We start from the raw sequence: 24,996 nt of genomic DNA on the forward strand, positions 1-24,996 counted from the left end.
GCTACGTAGGTGTAATCTGTTCTTTGAACCTTTTATAGGTACTCACCGGCTGCCATTGACGTTGCTAGACGTGCAATCCTTTAGGACCGGGAGAGGCTGGCAGCAATTGAGAATTAACTCTATCATTGTCATTGGCAGCCAATGACTAAAATACTATCGAGGGGAAAACAACTTAAGAGTGTTATTTGGGGGGGGTGGCACATCAATTTAATTTTTTTTTTTAATTTATAGTTCCATTTATGATCACGGAAAAATATTAAGATATTTGAATGTCACTTGTTTCTTTAGCGTGTTATTGTGGGCAATAACATTTGCATTTCTGTTTTGATTCATTTGAATTTGATTGTTTTAATTTATATTCATTTAAAAATGTATAAAAAATAATGATTGACGATGAAAAAAGTCAGAGATAAGTAGATGTCACATTTTAGGCCACAGTCACAGGACATGAGTAAATTCAACAGAAAGGAAAGGCTAGATAGATTGCAGTGAATGAGTTGACATCACGCACGGCAGGTTTACAGCATTTATTGGAGCGACGGTTCTTTTTGCGTGCAGTCGTTTCCACGGCAACGGGCCCAGGCGCACTCAGCGTTCTCCTTCCAGGCTGTCCCGCGGCCCTCGTACACCTCCTGTTGACAAGAGGGCGAGGTGAGCACGTGAGAGTGAGTCTCTTGTCCGACGATCTGACCTTCTTCCAGACGGGGACGCTGGCCTTTAAGCCGTCCACTAGGTGAGCCAGGGCACGCTGACCCTCGTGGCGGTGAGGCGACGAGACGGCCGCCACAACGCTGGCCTCACCCACTCCTACCCACCTGCAGGGCGAGCGCGCGCCAGTTAACGGTGCGCTCCGTTAGCCCAGTGAGCGCGAGCTCCCACCTTACCCGAGTCGGTGGTGCACGTACACGCGCGCCACGTCGGGCCAGCGGTCTCTGACATCACGACACAGCCTGGCGAGCTCAGACAGGACCATGGGCTCGTATGCCTCGTACTCCAAACCGATCACCTTCCCATGTTCAGAATGGTCCTCGCGCGTGGTCCCTGCAACCGGCACAGAGCGTAATGAGCGTAGGCCGACGAAAGGGCGGGCGTGACCTCGACAGTACCTACGAAGAGAGAAATGGCTCCGCAGGACGCATCGCCCACCGCCGCCGCGGCCTCGTCCGTCGACGGCCGATCGCGGCTCAGCTTGAAGATGTCCCGCCCTTTCTCCGCGGTCGAAAGCGAGTTCATCCTCCGCTGAGCGGCGGCACCACGGCGACCTCGTCTCCGTCCCGCAAGGTCAGCGGCCGGGGGTCGTCGACGGCGACGTACTGACGGCGCACCGCCAACACCACGTGACCCTGCAGCACGTGCAGTCTGCACACAAATCGAGTGCCATCGAGGCGAGGTCGGGTTCTTACTAGTGTCGCCTTGTTACCTATATTAATACCAGTACTAATACGATGTCATCGGTACTAAGAAATAACACACCGCCGCTGCACAATACGTGCGCTTCAATATCTAGTTACCGACCGACAGTCGCCCTACCCTGGATGGCCGCCGGCTCCACAAAAAGGAGCGCTCTTCGCCCTTCCCGAGGGGCCGATGTCCAATCATCCTTCTGCTGTCAATTGAAATGTGTTAAAATTTGTTTGTTCGCTGCCACCCTCCTACTTTAGATGAATTGGACATCTAGCACCTTCTACAGGGCCACGCAGTGAATAGCAGATGATTTGATATTGATCAAATCATTTTTGGTTGAGAAATAGGCTAATATACGACTTCATTTTAATGTTAACCAGTGTTGTTAATCTTACTGAAAAAAAGTAATTAATTATAGTTACAAATTACTTCTCCCAAAAAGTAATTGCGTTAGTAACTCAATTACCTGAATGTAAGAGTAATTAGTTACTTGGCAAAGTAATTGGTGATAATTACTTTTTTTTTTTCCCTCAAAAAAAAAAAAAAAAAAAAAAACACTGGCCACACTATGCGAAGTTTTTTGTCAAGGTTTTTGGTACAATTGGCCCGAGCCCAATTCTTTACCCTAATTTACTCTTTACCCTGGATCAACTGTTAAAAGTTGTTAGAATTGCTCCCATTATTGCATTAGTTCCCTTCTCTCTACTTTCAACATATGAAAGTTTTAAAACTGTTTCATCATTTAAAGATAGATTCAAGTCAAGATTTTGCCGATTTAGAAGTATTTTATATAAAAAGTTACTTAGGTTCGCTAGGAAAGTTCTCTACAACATAGCCGTCCTAAAAAGTATACTGCTTCAAGATGGCCGCTGTCTACTAACGCATTGAGTGCAATGTCTGTCATTTTGCATCTAGTTATATCTATATACAGTACATGTGATATCTACCATGTCTACCATATCTACCATAACATGCGGGCGTAGTTTGTAGGCTATCGGCTACAACATGTATTATTGGAGCTACCTAGCATCGCGTCTGCTCGGCATCACAACTTTCTTGCCTCTCCCCACTCCTGCTCTGCTCTGTCGTCTCGGTGAGTCCGTCTCCCTCAGACTTTTCGACCAGTATAGTAACGCATAGTAACGCATGCCTTTCCGTCCTCAGTAACGGTAACGGCGTTGCCAAGATGAGAAAAGTAATTAATTTGATTACCCACTACTGAAAAAAATAACGCCGTTAGTAACGCCGTTATATTGTAACGCCGTTATTAACAACACTGATGTTAACGCGTGGACTTTATGGCTGCAGCTATCGAATATTTTAGTAATCGAGTAATCGACTGAAAATTTTATCGATTAATAGAGTAATCGGACGAAACATTTTTGTTTTTGTTTTTAGGTAAAGAGCAATTATAAATATACATGAGAAAAAAAGACATTTAATCCAATATTGAACCATTTTCAGTTAATCAATGTCTTTGTTTTCGATGTACATTGTTGAAAACAGCCAACAATTGCATCTACGGTGTGACTAGAAAAAAAAATTCACTGCTTCGCCTCAAAAAACTTCTAGATCTTATTTTTAAAAAAAAAAACATATTTCTTACCTAAAAATGTAATTACGCTTGATAACACACATCCCTTGAAAGCTACGTGTTTTCCCCACGTGTTTCAATTTAATTTCCATTTGTGTCATGCTATTTTTAAGTTTTCGTTAAGTTTTAAGTTAGTCTAAACCAGACATGTCCAAAGTCCGGCCCGGGGGCCAAATGTGGCCCGTGGTCAAATTTCATCCGGCCCCCGGCCTCTGTCATAAAATCAATAACGTCTGGCCCGCACACAGACTTAATAAATTGGTCAGCAGTACTGCAACCAGCATTTCAAGTAGCTTACACACGAAATGCTGCTCCTCATTTACCCACTAAAAGTCAGCTGCACTTTAACCCTTTATTGCCAAATGTATCACATTTGATACACCTAAAATTTCATGATTTTGAGACTAATTTAGAATTTTGACATTTCTTTAAAAAAAAAAAAAAATGATGGATGCAAGTCAACACATGCATCTGCAGGTTCCATGAGAAAAAAACATGATTTAGCATGGGTTATAGATATTAGCGCGCTAATTACACATATTCATTTTGACTTTTCTTTTTACAAATTTGAAAAATAGTTTCATTAGGACCTTATTTTTCAAGTTTTGGGATTCTCTGATAATTGCTTCATGTTGCAAGTATTTAAGGGCTAAGCAACATTACTCCATGTGACCCATTACTTCCATTTTCTAAAATGGCGACAATCAACAACAAAAAAAGAAAGTTTACTGTGACGGCTGACGCTTCAAGGATAGGTGGAAATTGGACTATTTCTTCACTAAAATATGCAACAACTGTGTCTTGCCTCATTTGTAAAGAGACAGTCGCTGTTTTTAAAGATTTCAATGTGAGGCGATATTACCAAACAAGACACGCCCACATGTACGACAAGATTACAGGGAAGATGCGCAGCGAGAAATTGAAGCAACTTGAAGAGCCCGAGAGGCGAAAGAGAACGCCACAAAGGCTAGTTGTGAGATTGTTAAAATTATTCATTTAAAAAATAATAAAGCAAATGTGACACACTGAATGGCTAGCTAAATTTTGCTTAAACATATTGTTCCATGTAAAGGACGTCAGCCAAGGTCAGCCCCCCACATTTTTACCACGCCAAATCTGGCCCCCTTTGCAAAACGTTTGGACACCCCTGGTCTAAACTGTAAGTACTGGTAGGATTTTGAGTTTTTGCAGTGTTCAAAATAAATGTATGATACCTACTGTATTGGAGCACATTTATTCAGTACTTACTACTGAGCTGAAACTGACAGTTAGCTTTATCATGTTTTAATTTTACACCCTCATCACTCTCCAGCGCTGTGCTTTTACAGATTAAATAAAGCCTGTATGTAAAACACGTTAGCCACGCATTGACAGTGGTCATAAACTCATAATCAATAGAAACCTAGCCCTCCGAAGGGCTAACGTTACGTGAGCGAGACAGTAATGTAATATTTATTAGCGATGAGAAGTCTACTGCTTAAAGATGGCAGCTGTTTACTAACACTGCCCAGACGCGGCCGAGTCTGTCATTTCGCATCTAGTCTTAAATGCATGCGATATCTATGAGAGGCATCGGACACTACCTGCTACCAAGGTAGCATAGTTACATGCGGGCGTAGTTTTTAGCAACGTCGGCATAGTTTGTAGCGGCTGTCGGCTGCGGTACGTTTTTTTTTTTTTTTTTTTGCTTCTTCCTCTACGCACGTGAAGTCAGCGCGTTGTCCCGCATTGAAAGTAGTCCGGGCAAAATGTGATGACCGGCAAAATTAAACGATTCCTCGAGGTGAATAAAATTACTCGGATCAGTTTTTAAACTCGAGTTACTCGAGTATTCGTTTCAGCTCTAGTTAACTTTGATAGTAACGTCACCTCAGGGCGGCCACGGGGCAACGAAAGGTCTTTTTGCGCTTCTATCGTCGATCAAGTTCATCACTGGTAGACCTTCAACCGGTTTCAAGTCCGTTTATCAACCGTCAACCTTCCTGCTTCAAATGGATTGGACGTCTAGCGGTGTCAACGGCGGTCAATGAGTAAAACGGTGTTTGAGCAAGCCTTGACAGCAATGACTTTACATTTGCGTATGAAGTCATTTAGTATTAAAAGCAAAAAAAATAAAAAATCAACAGGCATCGGCCGGGTATCGGGAGCCAAAATGGGTATCAGTGCAACACTAGGTTGTAAGCGCCTACCCGGGGTGTTGCTGTAGTAACCGAGTCCAAAGGTCCTGGCTGCTGATGGGCGTGTCCACTGGCAAAAGCTCCTCCCGTAAGCCGCTCAGCTCGGCGCTCTTCGCAAAGTACAACACACACACCTACAAAACACACTCTGTTTAGTAACGGTTCATTCATCGGCAGCCGATAAAATCTGTTCTTCTTCTAGTCGAGATTATCACGAGTAGACGTGCAATCCGTTTGAAGTGGCAGCGTTTGTTCCAAGGGCGTAGGTTTGCATAGGGACGGTAGGGACATAACACTACCAACTTTACAGGATGCCCAAATGGTCCCCACCAACTTTTGAGCACCCTTATCTGCATTATATAATGAGTTTGGTTATATAAGTAATTTAGATTATCTTCCCATACGCTGTATAGATAAAATTGAACCTACCAATATTAAGTGAATTATTTTCATTATGTCCAGACTTACATTTACACCTTTTCACTTGCTGAATTTGCCAGTCCATTTTATTCCCTCAAACGCACGTTTGATTGGCTGATGACTAGACCCCCCCACACACACACAAACTCAACAGAAGTACATGTCAACATGCCGCCTCCTCCGCCCCCTTCAAAGAGGAGTGATATTAGAAGTCTTTTTTTCCGCCAGCAGCCACTGTAAGTAATGTAAAAAGATGTCAATGTTCTGGAGGTGGGGAACACACCACTAAGTATGCTACTGATTGTCTGACCCGCATTCATTTGGAAATGTCACTTGCCCTTCTACGTGTTACATGTACATGTCTACATTAGGGCTGTCAAAATTATCGCGTTAACGGGCGGTAATTATTTTTTCTAATTTATCACGTTAAAATATTTGACGCAATTAACGCACAAATGCACCGCTCAAACAGATTAAAATGAAAGCACAGTGAAATGTGTACTTGTTGTGTTTTTCGGAGTTTTAGCGCCCTCTGCTGCCGCTTGGGTGCGACTGATTTTATAGGCTTCAGCACCCATGAGCATTGTGTAAGTAATTATTGACATCAACAATGGCGGGCCACTAGATTATTTTTTGATTGAAAATTTTAATAATTTTATTAAAACGAAAACATGAAGAGGGGTTTTAATATAAAATTTCGATAACTTGTGCTAATATTTATCTTTTAAGAACTACATCCATGGATCGCTTTAACAGAATCTTAATAATGGTAATGCCATCTTGTTGATTTATTGTTATAATAAAGAAATACAGTATTTATATACCGTATGTTGAATGTATATATCCATCTTGTGTCTTATCTTTCCATTCCAACAACAATTTACAGAAAAATATGGCATATTTTATAGATGGTTTGAATTGCGATTAATTGCGATTAATTACGATTAATTAATTTTTAAGCTGTAATTAACTCGATTAAAAATTTTAATCGTTTGACACCCCTAGTCTACATTCATCTACCTTCTATATGTTGACACGACGGGTGTCACAATGAATTGATGTGGATCAATATATCCATTAGTTAGCACAATGGAATGGACTTTGATTAAAAATGCAAAATGATTATTATTTCAATATTCCATTTCGTTAGAAAAAGTCACGTCTCATCAACAAAATGGTCATTCACATAAAAACTGATTTGTATTTCTTTGGGTAAACTGGAATGGATTATGTTAGACGTGTTCATCATTTTGTATTAAATCGATGGAAGGCTACGGAGTCGATTCGTCGCAGAATCAGAGGCGTAGCAAGGGTCTCTGGGGGCCCCAGGCAACAAGCAACATGGAGCCCTTCGAGCGTGTGCAAGTAAGGGGGACAGTTGGACTTGGAGCAATAGCATGATTAATAAAAGTATAATAACACCTCGATCTCATAGAGCGCTTTTTAGGACACTCAAAGTGCCCGGCTTCTACTACATTAGGACATAAAACTACAGTAACATAATACACTCACCACTGTCTTGCTTCCTTTTCTCCTCTTCAGCTTTTTTTTTCTTCTTTTGGCGCTTCCAGAAGGATAACTTCTCTTCATTTTGGATATACGCCAATTTAAAAAAAAGTCAAATCACCGCTCACTCTGAGTCACGTAAGGGAGGGGTGGGGAGTGTAGAGCGATTGAAGGGGCCCCATCATGGAACTCAGACACAAGGCTTTCGCTGGCACTGTCGCACTTGTCGCTGCGACAGTGCAGTAAAGCTGTGTGTGCTAAATCTGTTGGCCCTCTGGGGGCCCCTGCTGGCTGGGGGCCCTAGGCAATTGCCTGGTTTGCCTAATGCAGTACTTCTCAAATAGTGGGGCGCACCCCCCAGGGGGGCGCAGAGCGATGCCAAGGGTGGCGCATGTGACCTCGGGAACATACTTTTTTTTTTTTTTTTTTGCCGTACTAGAATAAAGTGTACTTGCACATCCACTCAGTGGGTGGCAGTGGCGTTCTCATTTTCAGAGTGCACACAGTATTTTTGAACCAAGCAAGAGGACAGAAAAGAGATGAAGAGCTGCGCGCCGTTTTCCGGCCGGACTCACGCAGCGACCCACCGTCTTCTCCGGTTCTCAGGTGTCCGGCCGAGAAGTGCCATTTTCGGCTTGGGATCGTCGCGACAACCGCCCTCAACTACGGTTCTCCCTCGGCCGCCGAGAATGACCATTGCCTTTTGGCTTTCACTTTTAATACCGAGGGAGATGAGGAAAGACCACTGTTTACTGCGTCTAAAAATTAAGACGCCACTTAAAGACATTAGACCTCAATCTCATTGATAAGCCGTTTGATTGTTTTTCAGCGAAAACGTGCAGAATATTGCCAACAATCGTCCCGCTTTGCCAGTGTTATATCAGTAAACCGGTGAGCACTGTTAGCATGCTCTGTGCAAAATAACCCCACACCATTGCAAAGGACTAAGGAGGTGATACTGTGAGCAGCGAAAATAAAAACTGTCCTTCTGTCCAAAGACACTTTTTCCCCCCTTCTTCTATTCAGTTTAGTTTTTTCGGTCAAATTTTTTGGCATATTGTCCTCATGAGTTTATGTTTCTAATCAATTTGAATTAGTTATTGTTTACTGATTTTATTACATTTTATTTTTCAGTATCCAATGGTCAAAAATGTACCTTGAGTGTATTTTTAGTTTGGATGTGACTTTTTTTTTAATTCAGGCAACAAAACAATGCTAATAAAGTTATACTTTAGTATAAGTTGATCTATGTTACTTTTTTTCTTTAATAGAAAAAAAAGGACATAATGTTAGGCAGAGGCGTACTTATAATAGTCATATTATAGACAAATTATATTATTTACAGTGGCGGCAGAGTTTGGGGGGGCGTGAAACATTTAAGTCTTCTTTGGGGGGGCGTGACAGAAAATAATTGAGAAGCACTGGCCTAATGGGACGCGACGCCTCTGCACAGAATAACGTATTGTTGTCAAAAGAATCGATCAAGTATCATAATAGCGTCCTGAAATATTTGCCTCACACCCCCAAACACCACCAAAGCGTTCTCTCGCCAGTCGCCACCCATAAGTATTATCTTTCTAGATGGCAGCCAATCTAGAGTATTGTTAACGGTAATCATTGCTTTATGACATGTTTTATCTTGTTATTGATAGCATCTTTTTTTGATAGCATGATTTATTGCGGAAGGTCAACCTAAAACGTATGTACGTGCACACGTGACAGCCTCGTCATTCGCTTGTGACTGTCAAGTGTGCGCGTGCGCGTCTCTTGCGCTGGTCTTGTGACAAGTCGGTTAGCTTAAGCAGAAGTTAATTTGCAATAGTTTAGTCGGGGTCAAAGGTTCTTTCAAGTTCCATACGTCAGTCCGTTCAGCTAGCATACAAGAACCAAACAGTTTCGATTGATGTTAGTCATTTGCAGGAAACGTTTGTTCCCTAGCGGCTTCAAATTGGGAGTACGAGTGCATTTTGGTGACGTTAAAACGAAACGTTAACTCACCTGCGCGGTCATTGAGGGAAACTAGCGCTTCCGGTCATCTAAGCACTTTTGAGAAATACCTTTTCTTGCAACGAAACTTTTTTTGCATACGTTTCTGTTCAGCCAGCGTCAACTCTTGTGACGTCATGTGTCGCCTCCTATTGGCTCGTTCTTCTTCCTTGTCGCTTCGTGACAAGAGTGCAGCAGCGCCGCGAGCTGGTCAGTTGCCTTCAGAACTGCCTCAATTCTTCGTGGCATAAATTCAACACTGGATCCAACAAGGTGCTGGAAGCATTCCTCAGAGAGTTTGGTCCATATTGACATGATGGCATCACACAGTTGGTGTAGATTTGTCGGCTGCACATCCATGATGCGAATCTCCCGTTCTACCACATCCCAAAGATGCTCTATTGGATTGAGATCTGTCTACTGTGGAGGCCATTTGAGTACATTGAACTCATTGTCATGTTCAAGAAACTAGTCTGAGATGATTCCAGCTTTATGACATGGTGCATTATCCTGCTGAAAGTAGCCATCAGAAGTTGGGTACATTGTGGTCATAAAGGGATGGACATGGTCAGCAACAATATTCAGGTAGGCTGTGGCGTTCCAACGATGCTCAATTGGTACCAAGGGGTCCAAAGAGCGCCAAGAAAATATTCCCCACACCATTACACCACCACCACCAGCCTGAACAGTTGATACAATGCAGGATGGATCCATGCTTTCATGTTGTTGACGCCAAATTCTGACCCTACCATCCGAATGTCGCACCAGAAATCGAGACTCGTCAGACCAGGCAACGTTTTTCCAATCTTCTATTGTCCAATTTCGATGAGCTTGTGCAAATTGTAGCCTCAGTTTCCTGTTCTTAGCTGAAAGGAGTGGCACCCGGCGTGGTCTTCTGCTACTGTAGCCCATCTGCCTCAAAGTTCAACGTACTGTGCGTTCAGAGATGCCTACATTGGTTGTAGTCAAGCCCGGCCCAGCCTATACGCAGACTATGCAGCTGCTTAGGGCCCCTGACCACTAGGGGGCCCCCAATCTGGAAACCTAATTTATACGTTGTTAAGAGAGCATCGTGAATAATGTGGCGCACATTGTCGTTTATCAATGCAAACATCAGTTTTCTACAGTTTGCCCTATTTTACTTTTGTGAGTTTTGATACTTGATTACAAGCTTAAAAAAATAAAAGTATTCCTTCTTTTCCTCTTTCAGAAAAAGGTTTGGCGCCATCTACTGTAAGTACTGACAGTCATTTGGGATGAGAAGTTTGAAGTATGCAGTTCAGCAAAATCTGATTAATATACAAAATATGGACGTATTGGTTGGATTGCATATATGAGTTTCACAGTACACTGTGACGAAATGGTGGGACAAAAATATGGGCCCCTTGTCATTATTTTGCTTAGGGCCCCCAAATGGCCTGGGACGGCCCTGGTTGTAGTGGGTGGTTATTTGAGTCACTGTTGCCTTTCCATCAGCTCGAACCAGTCTGGCCATTCTCCTCTGACATCTGGCATCAACAAGGCATTTCCGCCCACAGAACTGCGGCTCACTGGATATTTTTTCTTTTTCGGACCATTTGCTGTAAACCCTAGAGATGGTTATGCGTGAAAATCCCAATAGATCAGCAGTTTCTGAAATACTCAGACCAGTCCTTCTGGCACCAACAACCATGCCACGTTCAAAGTCACACTGCTGAGGTGTTATGGAGGCCCAGGATGCTTCGATAGCAGCCTTAAGCTCATCCACAGTGTTGGGTCTGGTGTCTTTCAACTTCCTCTTCACATATGGTATGGGGCCGCTCCTCCCACCGGACCCAAAGTTCATATTGAATGTTGATTTTTTTGGGAGCACTGTGTGGGGCTATCTGGTGCTGTTAAACTGCATTGGCCTATTATATACTGGACTGTCTCAGGAAATTAGAATACACAATATTCTAATTTTCTGAGACAGTCCTGTACATTAATCCACCATTTAAAGCAGGGGTGTCCAAACTTTTTGCAAAGGGGACCAGATTTGGCGTGGTAAAAATGTGGGGGGCCGACCTTGGCTGACGTCCTTTACATAGAACAATATACAGGACTGTCTCAGAAAATTAGAATATTGTGTATTCTAATTTTCTGAGACAGTCCAGTAGTATATTTACAGATGATGAGGTGCTGTTTGTGTTTTTTGGTTTGTATGTATGTTTATACGTCAAGGTCACATAGTGTGTAAGTTGGATTTCATTATTGAGGAATGTACTGTATGTCAAATTTAACTTGTGACTGGAAAACAATAAAAATAATTATATATATATATATATATAAGAGAAACTTCCTCTTCACAATATCCCCGAGATTCTCTTTGGGGTTCAAGTCAGGAGAGTTGGCAGACCAAATGGGCACAGTAGTGCCATGGTCAGTAAACCATTTACCAGTGGTTTTGGCACTGTGAGCAGGTGCCAGGTCGTGCTAAAAAATGAAATCTTTTCAACAGATCGAAGCATGAAGTGCTCCTGATAGCTAGCTGCATTGACCCTGCCCTTGATAAAACACACTAAAACAACACCAGCAGCTGACATGGCACCCCAGACCATCACTGACTGTGGGTACTTGCCACTGGACTTCAGGCATCTTGGCATTTCCTTCTCCCCAGTCTTCCTCCAAACTCTGGCACCTTGATTTCTGAATGACATGCAAAATTTGCTTTCATCTGAAAAAAGTACTTTGGACTACTGAGTACCAGTCCGGTGCTGCCTCTCTGTAGCCCAGGTCAGGCGTTTCTGACGCTGTTTCAGGTTCAAAAGTGGCTTGACCTGGGGAATGCGGCACCTGTAGCCCATTTCCAGCACACGCCTGTGCACGGTGGCTCTGGATGTTTCTACTCCAGACTGTGTCTACTCTTTATGCAGGTCCCCCAAGGTCTGAAATCGGCCCTGCTCCACAATCTTTCTCAGGGTGCGGTCACCTTCTCTGGTTGTGCAGCGTATCCTGCCACCCCATAGACTTCTGAGGTGCCTTGATACAGCACACTGGGAACAGCCTATTCGCTCAGAAATTTCTTTGTGTCTTAGCCTCTGGCTTGAGGGTGTCAATGATGGCCTTCTGGACAGCAGTCAGGTTGGCAGTCTTGCCCATGATTGCGGTTTTGAGTAATGAACCAGGCTGGGAGTTTTTAAAAGCCTCAGGAATATTTCGCAGGGGTTTTGAGTTAATTTGGTGATTCAGATGATTAGGTTAGTAGCTTCTTTAGAGTACCTTTTATGGTATGCTAATTCTTTGAGATAGGGATTTTTGTTTTTTCTTTGTTTTTTCTTGACTTTTTTGCCAAAATCATCAATATTAAAACAATAAAAGGCTTGAACTACTTCAGTTGTTTGTCATGAATCTACAATATATGAAAGTCTGAAATGTTTGTATGAAATGTTTATCAGTACATTACAGAAAATAATGAACTTTATCACAATATGCTAATTTTTTGAGAAGGACCAGTATATTCTGTATGTTCTTTTTCATATATTTACCATTTTAAACGTTTTTTTTTTTTGTTTGTTTGGATCGATTATTTATCATCTAAAATATCGGAAAAAATGCGACAGTAACAAAAATAAATAAATAAATTTAAAAATTAAGCGATAGTTATGAGGGAGATATCCGTGAATTTTTTAGACGCCATTTTTTTTCATTGTGACATAATTTGTTGAAAAGTTTAAAAATATGTGACCGAATAATTTCTTTTTTTTTTTTTTTTTTAATGAAATATGAGACATTTAATGATTCGAAGCTAAAAACGACAGACATTTTGAATAAATATAATTAAATACCTTTGTTTTATGGCTGGGTTGAAACAAAAGCGGTTGCGCAACGTCTTAACTGGGGTTTTCAGGGTAAAACAGACAAATTAAAAATTGTTCGGGGGCTTAATGCGCCATGAATCTGCTATGGCAGCATGTAGACATATTGTTCTATCAAACACAACACTTGTTTTAGCTTAAAATACAGCCGTTTCTTTTAAAGAGAAGTGCAAGAGCAGAAAGTGCTTTTTCAATCTTGTCTGTGTTTTCCGCCATATACATATTTTTTTGATTAAACATTCTCTCTCCTCTGATGATGATAATGATGATGATAGACGTCCAGTCCGTTTGGGATTGCGCGTGCAATCCATTTGGACAGGGAGGAGACCCGGAATCAAAAGGAACTGACCTACAAATGCCCCAAAATCAAAAAGAAGTGACCATTAAATGTACCCAGATCCTCGCTGGATGGACGGTGCGTCATCCGCCACTGACGGCAACAGACGCCCAATTCTTGAGACGTTTGTCGGCGAGCACCGATTTCAACTTTATTTGTGCCAAAATGGCTTCAATTTGTTAAGAACTAAATGTGGAAGTGTGGTCACACGTCGGTGCCCTGAGCGGCCAGGAAGCTTTCCAATGCGCTCAGCCTCTCCACGAGCATCACGTCCAGGTCCGACCCGTCGTCGGCCCCCGCGCGGTACTGGCGCCGGGCCGCTCGCTTTCTGGGCACGACGGCGGCCACTCCCGCACCTTGAAACGGACACAAATCTTGATTGGTGTCGCATTTCGGGCGTTGCATACCCACCTACCTAAAGCCCTTTTCCTTTTCCTGGGCTGGGTGAAGTCAGGAAAGAGAAGGAGCCGGCGGCGTCTCTGCTGGCCAATCAGAAGCAAGGTTCCGTCTTTCTCCTGCGGCTCCTCGAAGATGGTCTCCAGACTCCTGCGGAAAAAAGACGCGCTGGGCTCACTTGGAATCTTTCAGTGCAGTGTCCGATCGTCCTTCTGCTGATAACCTTAGTATAAGTCACTAATAGAAGGCCAATCCATTTGAACCGCGAGGGTTGGCGGCAAAGGAACATTTTTATATTTACAGACCATTATATAGACCCCACTCACCAACGTCACACAATGATGTGTCGCTGTATCCGGCCACCATATTGTCTGTCATTGTTTATCCGTATTCTCAATGGTTTCAATTTGTCGTGCAATTTAAAGTGCAATTCATGGAAGCCCCGGTGCTTTCAGACGCTGTAAACTCATTGGATGTGTTGCATAAAAGGCGCTATGTGGAAAAGCTTCGGTCGATCCATTCGCCAGATCCATATTTGATGCCTAAATCGATATTTTTCGACCCGCTGTCTTTGCCGTCTCTGCCTGACATCTGCTACCCTGATATTTACAACTATCTTGTCCACAGAAACTCAGCGTATTCTCACGAAAGTTTGAAAAACTTCAACAGCAGCACTCTAAGCAACATTACCCCCATGTGACCATTTACTTCCAATTTTCTAAAATGGCGACAATCGATAAAAAAAAAGTTGACTGCGATGGCCGACGCTTCAAGGATAGGTGGATATTGGACTATTTCTTCAATATAATACACAACAACTGTGTCTGTCTCATTTGCAAAGAGACAGTCGCTGTTTTCAAAGAGTTCGATGTGACGCAATATTACCAAACAAGACACGCTAACATGTACAACATTACAGGGAAGATACTCAGCGAGAAATTAAAGAAACTTGAAACTAGTTTAATTTCACAGCAGCAGTATTTTGCAAGAGCCCGAGGGTCGAAAGAGCGCCACAAAGGTGAGATTGTTGAAATTATGAATTAATTAAAAAAAAATAATAATAAAGTAAATGTGACACACAGAAGGGCTTGCTAAAAATTTGTTTAAATATATTGTTCTACGTAAATCACCCAAGGTAGCCCCACACATTTTTACCACACCAAATCTGGCCCCCTTTGCAATAAGTTTGGATACCCCTGTTTAACTGATGATCCGTAGACGAGGCCAGCTTCTTTCACTTGGTACCAGCTAAATATTATTCAAAAAATAATGATGGTGGAAGAAATAAACATCTTGAATTTGAAACTGTATGTTGTCGGCGATTAGCCTCGCAATGATCTTAACTATGGTTGTCAGCCCAAAACCCTCTAAATATATATTAAATGCATCTTACCAGATATAAAATGACTCCTACATAATCTGTGGTAATCGTTTGGTGCCTAGTTTTCTCGTCGAATTGCAGCAGTCCATCTCGCTCTCCTCTCCGGGTCTCTCGGAATACGATAGAACTTCAAGTCTCTCCGTCTATCTTCTCTGTTACTGCAACCAACCGCCACACACGCTTCACCATTTTGATTATTATTGTTAACGAGCAGAAAAACACGCCATAAAAGGAGGAATTTACGTAGCGGTAATGCGTAAACACGACGAGCTGACGGACAATATGACGCTGAGGCGTGGTTGTGACGTCATGTGAGTGGGGTCTATAGAAATTTATCATTTTAAAAATTAGAACAAAACCAAAAATGATCAATATTAATTAAAAACATGTATGCATTTTGACTTATTTCTAATGATAGTGACAATAATAATTAAAAACTGGCACTGCAATTACTGGAGAAGCTGTGGTAGCTTTGCTGTTGTAGGTACAAACCTAAACCTGCAGTGATTTCGGTTAAAATAAAAAAAGGAAATATTATAGACATTAGCTTTTTCATAACATGCAAAGCTCCCATCCATCAATAATATGAAAATAATTAGTAATTGAAAAAAAGTCACTTAAATGTCAAGTAGTTTTGAGACACTCATCCGACTGAATGGTGAAGTGTCTTAAAATTTTTGTCCACAAAAGGGTAGATTGATGGACTATGAATTGTAACAATCCCTAATCCACATGACATAGCAGTGAGTGAAGCATGCTGGGCATTGTAGTTTACACCTCTTACCTGTTGTTGCTAGGACTTTTGTAGTTTTTATTAGTGTAAATTTCTTCCACGCTGAACTCCTTCTTCTTCAACCTGAAGAGCAAGAAGACGCTGCGTGACCCACGGCCCGTCGCCGCGCTCCGACCGACCTTACCTTTTGACCTTGGGAAGCCCCATGGGCGTCAGCGGCGTTTCTCGTGGGGACGCTCGGCGGATTCGGATCTGTGATACGCGCTTGGCTTTCTGTTGCAAATGCATGCCGCGTCACTCACGCGCCCACCGGGTCGACGACACGCGACGCGCACGCTAACCTCCCTGGAGCCGGCGGCCGATGGGCCGGCCGGGAGCAGAGCGGAGGAGGGAGCGCGGGGAGGGAGAGGCAGGGCCGGTAGCCGCTTCCGAGCGGAGGGATCAGCTCTTCTCTTGGACCGTCGCAGTCTGCCGGTCCCGACATTCGTGGTTTTCGGCACATGTAAAAAAAAAAGTCAAACACTGAACTAAAAGACAAAATAAGTTTCATTTTAAAAAATTAACTCATGCTTTGCCTGTCATGCAAAAGTGACCATCAATTGTATTCCAACAGGAAGTGACCTGATATCAACAGGATGTGACCCCAAATCAACAGGAAGTGACCACGAAATGATCCTAGCTCAATAAGGCTAGGTTCATACTACAGGTCTTAGCGCACAATTCAGATTTTTTGTCATATTTGTTTTTTTGGCGAGCCCTTTCGGACTGCCTTTGTCCATTAAGCCCATTCAAGTATTATGCATGCCCACTAATTCGCAGTCTGACATGCGCTGAGCAAACTGACCCGCATCCACAGAAGCATCAAAACAAATAACTATGCATCGTACGTGCATGATACAAACACATTATGTGTGTGATTCAGTTTGCCTCGACTTGACCATGTAAGCAATACTGAAATATTGCTCATTTGGCGCACAGTAAGAAACAGAGCATTATCAGGCTTATCCTTTTCTCCCTAGTATTTTTTTATGACTAGTCAAGCCAGCCTCCTGTGTCGTAAAAGCAGAGTTCAAGCTAGGCGCTATCGCTAATGAAGTGTGCTGCTCTCGCTCCTTGTTGACATAATTGCTGCATGAATTCCGATTTGGGGGACTTGACAGTTCAGACCACCGCCAGATTCTGGAAAAAAGTGGCCCAGATCAGATTTAAACCACTTACGAAAGTGACCCAGATCGGATTTCAAATGGTCCACTTCTATGAGACTTTGCGACCAAAAACATACTAAATATACTTCTAAACTATGTAACAAATGCATAAACAAATATTATTAGCTAAAACATAAACAGACCTGATGTTGTCTTAACAGGGAGCAGCAGGATTCAGCCATTGTTTATGTATATGTAACACCACATCACCCAATGTCCAATATTCATTTACATTCAATATACGATGTGCAACACTTACAACGTGCAATATTCAATGCCTCACTGTCAACTGCTACTTCTATACACAGATATTCTATGTGCAATACCTATTTATGTGCAATATTAATGTGCAATATTCAATGCCGTCACTGTCAACTGCTACTTTAATTATTTGCACTGTGTGAACATAGGACTAGCTCATGCACATTTTATATTTATTTATATTTTATACTTTTATACTTGCAAGTCACTTTTGAGATTTTTGTCCTGCACTGTAAAGGGAGATACTTCACAATTTCATTGTACAACTGTATAATGACAAAAAAGGGCTATGCTATTCTATCCTGTTAGACGAGTTATGGCATATTCACTGTTGCCAGAAGAGGGTAGTGTATCCACCCAAATCAATAAAACTAATTGCAACACTTTCAAAACAAACCATTACAATGGCACTCTAATTAAAGGAATCTAAAAATTTGATTCAAAGCTTTTTTCTAATTACTCGGGTTAATCGATTAATCGTTGCAGCACGAGATGCAATATCAACAGGAAATGACACCGAAATCAACAGAGAGCAATCCAATATACCAAACATCTCAGCAAAGCAACTTTCGCAATTGCTTCAGAAATCGCACTCTCGTTCTCGGTTTAAGTCAATTCCATGTCACTCCCTAGTGATTTGGTGGTATTACCGTTATTCATTGTATCTGAATGCGTACAGGTTAATAGTGTATAACCCCCCGCCGCTAATTTTTTTTTTTTTTTAAAGGCAACAAATCTGAGTGGTGACGAGAAATCGAGAAAACCGATTCGAAACAAAATAGCACGCATTCCCTTCAAAATAAAACGTGACATCGTCGGCACTGACCTGAGCTCGGCAGCTTGGAAGTAACTGCGGACAAAAGCAAAGTGGACCCGAGTTAAAGAAGCGGCATCACGCCTAAGCAAGTCAAACAGGCGGTGACATACCAGTGATCCGCCGCTAGGCTGGGTGGGGCCGTCCGGTCCGCCAGGGGCCGGCGGGGACCACCGTCCGTCACCCCGGCCAGGACTGCGAGCGCCGCTGGCGACAGGCGCAGAACGAAGGCGGCGGAGTGCCGGAGGGGCGGTAACTGAGCCCGATCGGAGAATCCCCATTGGCTGCGGTAGGGAGCGGGGCGGCCCCGCCATTGGTTGCCCATGGCTCGCAGAAAATCCAGCCAAGTGTTCTGCGACCAGGCGCTGCAAAAAGTTTAAGCCAACTTTACGCTTCCCAAAAACTTGACTTTGGAGCACCTCGTCGTCAACCGGGACAAGCAATTTTCTTCCAACCTGTAACCGTTGTGCCCGACGACGACGGCTTTCGGCGATCGGCCGCCTTCTTCCCGCCGTGTCCCGGGTTCAAAGTTGAAGAGCGTGAGCGGCACGCGCTCGGCAGCTCCGCCTCCCGTCTGACAGACGACCATGCGCCCGACGAACCTCTCGTAGGTTTGGACCGCCTCCTCCTCCTGCGGCCGCTCCTCTTCTTCTCTCCCTCTGCGGCTCCGCCTCGCACTCTTTACGACCCTCCTCCTGTTCCTGCCGCCGCCCCTCTCCAGGGCATCCACCCGTCGGCCCAACGAGACGAGGGCCCCGCGCAGGAGACGGCGTACCTCCATTCTGTGGGCGGCCAGGAGGCGGGGCAACAACGAGGCGCAAGAACAGTTGCACTGAGGATGAGGAGGGGGAACTGAGAAAGAAGCAATCGGGAGGCCCTTTCAATCAGTGGCTGCCATTTTAAACGACAGACAAACCAGAGTTGTCGTTTTCACATTGAGCGCACTTTTCTAAATGGCCAGCTACACTGCTGGCCAAAAGTATTGACACCCCTGCAATTCTGTCAGATAATGCTGAATTTCTCCCAGAAAATGATTGCAATGACAAATGCTTCGGTAGTAATATCTTCATTTATTTTGCTTGCAATGAAAAAACACAAAAGAGAATGGGAAAACTCCAAAATGGGCCGGACAAACGTAGTGACACTAGGGTTGTTCCGATCATGTTTTTTTGCTCCCGATCCGATCCCGATCGTTTTGAGTTTCTGCCGATCCCGATGCTTCCCAATCCGATTGCTTTTTTTTGGCTACCGATTCAATTCCAATCATTCCCGATAATTTTTCCCGATCATATACATTTTGGCAATGCATTAAGAAAAAAATGAATAAAACTCGGACGAATATATACATTCAACATACAGTACATAAGTACTGTATTTGTTTATTATGACAATAAATCCTCAAGATGGCATTTACATTATTAACATTCTTTCTGTGAGAGGGATCCACGGATAGAAAGACTTGTGACTTTATATATTGTGACTAAATATTGCCATCTAGTGTATTTGTTGAGCTTTCAGTAAATGATACTGCAGCCATGCCCCAATGCATGATGGGAAGTGGAACCATGATGGGAAGTAAAACCATGACTGTGCGTCGTGCTATCAATGGATATATCTTCTCTGCTTTGGGAAATAACTTAGGGTGTTAAGACAGCTTAAGTGCCACCTTGCATCCCCACATTGCTTCCCATGATATTTCTAATCATAGGGAGAGGGATTGCAAGGTTTTAGCCAATTGAAGAAAGGCTCCAAATGCTGCCAAAATTCACTATACTCATTTTGCGCTGCCTTTTATCTCTCTATATAGGTAAAACGGCGTCATTACAGATTGAGCACAACAATGAGTGAGAGGGTCGTGCAGCGCATATATTAATAGCGTTAAATATTTCAACGTGACACATTTTTTTAAAAATTAATTGCCGCCGTTATCGGGATATTTTTGATAACCCTACCTTAAGCCTAAATTAAAGACTCTGGATGAGTGTAACATAGTATGTCTGTAACGTTAAATACAATTAGAAAATGATTTAATTAAAATATATATATTTTAAAAAGGCATGGCCGATATTTTTTTGCCGATTCCGATACTTTGAAAATGACGTGCCGATCGATCGGGACATCTCTAATTGACACCCTTTGAAAAATCATGTGATACTTCTCTAATTTGTGTAATTAACAGCACCTGTTACTTACCTGTGGTGTTGGAAATAGCCAGTTATAATGGATTAAAGTTGACTAAAGCTATGTCCTGTGTCCTTGTGTATACCACATTGAGCATGGAGAAAAGAAAGAAGACCAAAGAACTGTCTGATGACTTGAGAACCAAAATTGTGAGGAAGCATGGGCAATCTCTAGGCTACTAGACCATCTCCAAAGACCTGAATGTTCATGTGTTTACTGTGCGCAGTGTCATCAATAAGTGTAAGATGTAGATGTAGACGGAAAAGCTAAACTGTGCTGGTGGTGGATAAAGAACCTTGACTAACATCCAAACAAGTTCAAGCTGTCCTGCAGTCCGAGGGTACAACAGTGTCAACCCGTACTATCCGTTGGCATCGGAATGAAAAGGGACTCTATGGTTGGATACCCAGGGAGACCCCACTTCTGACCCAGAGACATAAAAAAGCCAGGCTGGAGTTTGCCAAAACTTACCTCAAAAAGCCAAAAACGTTTTGGAAGAATGTTCTCTGGTCATGTGAGACAAAAGTAGAGCTTTTCGGGAAAAGGCATCAACATAGAGTTTACAGGGAAAAAAGCGTGACTTTCAAAGAAAAGAACACTGTCCCCACAGTCAAACATGGCAGAGGTTCCCTGAAATATTGGGGTTGTTTTGCTACCTCTGTCACTGGACTGCTTGACGGTTTGCATGGCATTATAAAGTCTGAAGACTACCAACAAATTTTGGATCATAATGTAAGGCCCAGTGCGAGAAAGCTGGGTCTCTCTTAGAGGTCATGGGTCTTCCAGCAGGACAATGACCCAAAACACACTTCAAAAAGAACTACAAAATGATTTGAGAGAAAGCACTGGAGATTTCTAAAGTGGTCAGCAATGAGTCCTGACCTGAATCCCATAGAACACCTGTTGAGAGATCTGAAAATGGCAGTTTGGAGAGGGCACCCTTCAAATCTCAGACACCTGGAGCAGTTGGCCAAAGAAGAATGGTCTAAAATTCCAGCAGAGCAAAGTAAGAAACTCATTGATGGATAGCGGAAGCGGTTGTTCGCATTTATTTTGTCTTTAGGTTGTGCTAACAAGTATGAGCAGAGGCATAGCAAGGGTCTCCGGGGGCCCCAGGCGACAAGCAACATGGGGCCCTTCGAGCGTGTGCAAGTAAGGGGGAAAGTTGGACTTGGAGCAATAGCATGTTTAATAAAAGTATAATAACGCCTCGATCTCATAGAGCGCTTTTTAGGACACTCAAAGTGCCCGGCTTCTACTACATTAGGACATAAAACTACAGTAACATAATACACTCACCACTGTCTTTTCTCCTCTTCTGCTTTTTTCTTCTTCTTTTGTCACTTTCAGAAGGATAACTTCTCTTCATTTTGGATTTACGCCCATTTTAAAAAAAGCCAAATCGCCGCTCACTCTCACTCTTAGTCACGTGAGGGAGGGGGTGGAATGTAGAGCGATTGAAGGGGCCCCATCATGGAACTCAGACACAAGGCTTTTCACTAGCTGCTAGTAAAGCTGCGTGTGCTAAATCTGTTGGTCCTCTGGGGGCCCCTGCTGGCTGGGGGCCCTAGGCAATTGCCTGGTTTGCCTAATGGGATGCGACGCCTCTGAGCCTGAGGGTGCCAATACTTTTGTCCGGCCACACTACTTTTGCGAGTTTTGTGTAAAATGATTATTTAATTTTTGTCATTCTCTTTTGTGTATTTTCATTGCAAGCAAAATAAATGAAGATACTACTACCGAAGCATTTGTAATTGCAATCATTTTCTAGGAGAAATTGGGCATTATCTGACAGAATTGCAGGGGTGCCAATACTTTTGGCCAGCAGTATACTCAAACTACTATTCATATACCGTAAACCCTTTATAGATTCAGATCATTTAGAGAAACTTTATTAGTAATTGACATGGATGCAATTTCAGGAGAAATTGTTACTTCCTGTTGTTTTGGGGACATTTCCCAGTCACTTCCTGTTGACATCAGATGACTTCCTGTTGATTTGGGGACATTTCCAAGTCACTTCCTGTGCACATCAGGCTACTTCCTGCTATTTTCATTCCCTACTGTTATTGGGTCACTTCCTGTTCATTTTGGGAGATGGTAGGCTCACTTCCTGTTGACATCAGGTGACATCCTGTTGATTTGAGGCTCTTCTTATTGATAGTGGGTCACCTCTTGCTCATTTCGGGACATTTCAGGTCACTTCCTGTACACATTAGGCGACTTCCTGTTGATTTTGGGACATTTACAGGTCATTCCCTATTGATTTCGGTCACTTCCTTTTCATTTTGGGACATTTCCGGGTCACTTCCTGTTAACATTAGGCGATTTCCTATCCATTTTGAGAAGGGTCTGAATGTAGCCGGAGCCACGCTACAAACCACGCCTCATACAAACTACGCCCCTCCGAACCATACCTGCTGTTGGTACGGTGGCGCGAATAATTCGTTAACTGTAATATGTGACGTTAGAGGGTTTTGGGGACAATAGGCCCTAGCCCAATCCTTTACCCTAAAAATAACTAAACATAGGGGTATTGCAGCTATTGCGATTAGATTACCGTAATTTCGGGACTACAAGCCGCTACTTTTTTCCTTCATTTTGAATCTTGTGGCTTATTTGTTGATTTGGGTTAATAGGTAACACTTTATTTAACAGCAGCTTCATAAGACTGTCATAATTATGACATGACACTATATATAAGCATTACTGAAGGCTTATGACAGCCGTCATTAAGTGTCATTAAGTAGTCTTGCATGCCTCCCAGAGTTCATCAACATTCTTAAGTTTCGTCTTCTATGCTTCCTCTTTCATCCCACCCCAGACATGCTGAATGACGTTCATGTCTGGTGACTGGGCTGGCCAGTCCTGGAAAATCTTGATCTTCTTTGCCTTGAGGAACTTTGAGGTAGAGACTAAAGTATGCGATGCAGCACCATCCTGCTGCAGAATTTGTCCCTCTTTATGGTTAAGAATGTAAGAGGCAGCTAAGATTTGTTGATATTGCAGACTATTTATTTTGCCTTCCAACCTGCAGATCTCTCAGGGTGCAGACAATTAAAAAACAGTATGGCATTTGCCAAGGCCCACAGCATGTCAAAAGGATGGACCCTGGAAAAGTGGCAAAAGGTGGATTTTTCAAATGAATCTTCCATTGAATTACACCACAGTTGCTGCAAATATTGCAGGAGACCTACTGGAGCCCGCTTGCATCCGAGATTCACTCAGAAAACAGTGACGTTTGGTGATTACATCATTTCCAAAATCATGGTCTGGGGTCACTCCAAGTATGGGGGTGTGCGAGAGATTTGCAGGGTGGAAGGCAACATAAATAGTCTGAAATATCAACAAATCTTAGCTTCCTCTTACATTCCCAACCATAAAAAGGGACAAATTCTGCAGCAGGATGGTGCTCCATCGCATAATTCAATCTCTACCTCAAAAGTTCCTCAAGGCAAAAAAGATAAAGATCCTCCAGGACTGGCCAGCCCAGTCACCAGACATGAACAGGATGAAAGAGGAAGCATGGAAGACGAAACCCAAGAATGTTAATGAACTCTGAGAGGCATGCAAGACTGCTTTCTTTGACGTTCCTGATGACTTCAGTAAATTTTATGAATCCTTGCCGAACCGCATGGATCCAGTCCATGGAAGTCATACAAAATATTAAATTTGGCTCTCAGAGCACCACTACTTTATTCACTTATGTTATGTAACATATTTTCTTATTTGAAGTACATTTTTTGTTCAATTTTCACACTACTTTCTGTAGGCGACAAAACTTTTGTCTTGCCAAAATTTGATCTTTATCTCTTCATTAAATGATAAATCTTTTTTTCAGTGAAACAAATATATTTTTGTACATCAAAAATCATTTGGGAGGGTCTTAGCTTTCATATGAGCCATTTCTGAAACCAATTGAATAATTAAAAGTCAGGTTATCAGCATTTTTTTCTACAAAATGGATAAGCGACAAGACTTTTGTCAGGAACTGTATATATCTGAGACATATCAGACGCTACCACCGTAGCATCATGGGGCATAGTTTGTAGCGCTGCCGGCTTTAGTCAGGTATTGTTGTTTATTTTGAGACATTCCCGGTGACTTCCTGTTGAATTTTAAGCATTCCTTATCGATATTTGGTCACCTCCTGCCCATTTCAGGACATTTACAGGTCACTTCCTGCACATATCAGGCGACTTCCTGTTATTTTGGGGAAATTTACGGGTTAGTCCCTTTTGATATCGGGTCACTTCCTGTTCATTTTGGGACATTTTAGGGTCACTTTCTGTTGACTTCAGGTGACTTCCTGTTCGTTTTGGGGCATTCATAGGTCATACCCTATTGATACTAGGTCACTTCGTGTTCATTTTGGGTCACTTCCTTTACACAGCAGGTAACTTCCTGTTATTTTGGAGGTCACCGCCTGGATTTGGAGGGTATTTCCTTCCTGCTCGTTTATGATTGATTTGCGTACATTGTTTTTTCCTATTAGGCGTACATGTTATTTCATGTATAAACGGACTGAACATTGATTTTGTCACATACGTGTTTGTGCGGCTCTGTCGACATCTTTGTCAGCCAACGAGAGAGGATGAGTCGGAGTCGGTCCAGATGGGGGGCGGGACAACATGACGACTGCCAAAATCAATACAAATAATCAATGACGTCAAACAATCAACATGACACGGCGTTGGCATCAAGTTAGCGAGATTCGGGGGCCACAAAGCCTCAGAGTGGCGTTGAAGCTCATGCTAGAAAGAAAAGA

General features: G+C 42.8%; 2 protein-coding genes across 2 annotated transcripts; both read right to left on the reverse strand.

Annotated features, from left to right (window-relative positions):
• Positions 1-291: 291 nt before the first annotated feature.
• On the reverse strand, positions 292-5,303 carry LOC130905606 (molybdopterin synthase catalytic subunit). Its single transcript, XM_057819162.1, has 5 exons — positions 5,188-5,303; positions 1,107-1,359; positions 885-1,041; positions 692-815; positions 292-632 (listed from the first exon to the last, which is right to left on the reverse strand). The coding sequence occupies exons 2-5, from the start codon at positions 1,231-1,233 to the stop codon at positions 528-530; spliced, it is 513 nt and encodes a 170-aa protein (XP_057675145.1). The 5' UTR covers positions 1,234-1,359; positions 5,188-5,303; the 3' UTR covers positions 292-527.
• A 3,808-nt stretch (positions 5,304-9,111) lies between these two features.
• wu:fi75a02 (uncharacterized) lies at positions 9,112-24,925 on the reverse strand. Its single transcript, XM_057819121.1, has 9 exons — positions 24,777-24,925; positions 18,503-18,899; positions 18,161-18,412; positions 18,060-18,083; positions 16,109-16,235; positions 15,952-16,040; positions 15,819-15,890; positions 13,673-13,803; positions 9,112-13,613 (listed from the first exon to the last, which is right to left on the reverse strand). The coding sequence occupies exons 1-9, from the start codon at positions 24,859-24,861 to the stop codon at positions 13,462-13,464; spliced, it is 1,329 nt and encodes a 442-aa protein (XP_057675104.1). The 5' UTR covers positions 24,862-24,925; the 3' UTR covers positions 9,112-13,461.
• Positions 24,926-24,996: the final 71 nt, after the last annotated feature.

This window comes from Corythoichthys intestinalis, chromosome 17 (assembly GCF_030265065.1).
Source record: "Corythoichthys intestinalis isolate RoL2023-P3 chromosome 17, ASM3026506v1, whole genome shotgun sequence".
NCBI classification, from domain to species: domain Eukaryota; kingdom Metazoa; phylum Chordata; class Actinopteri; order Syngnathiformes; family Syngnathidae; genus Corythoichthys; species Corythoichthys intestinalis.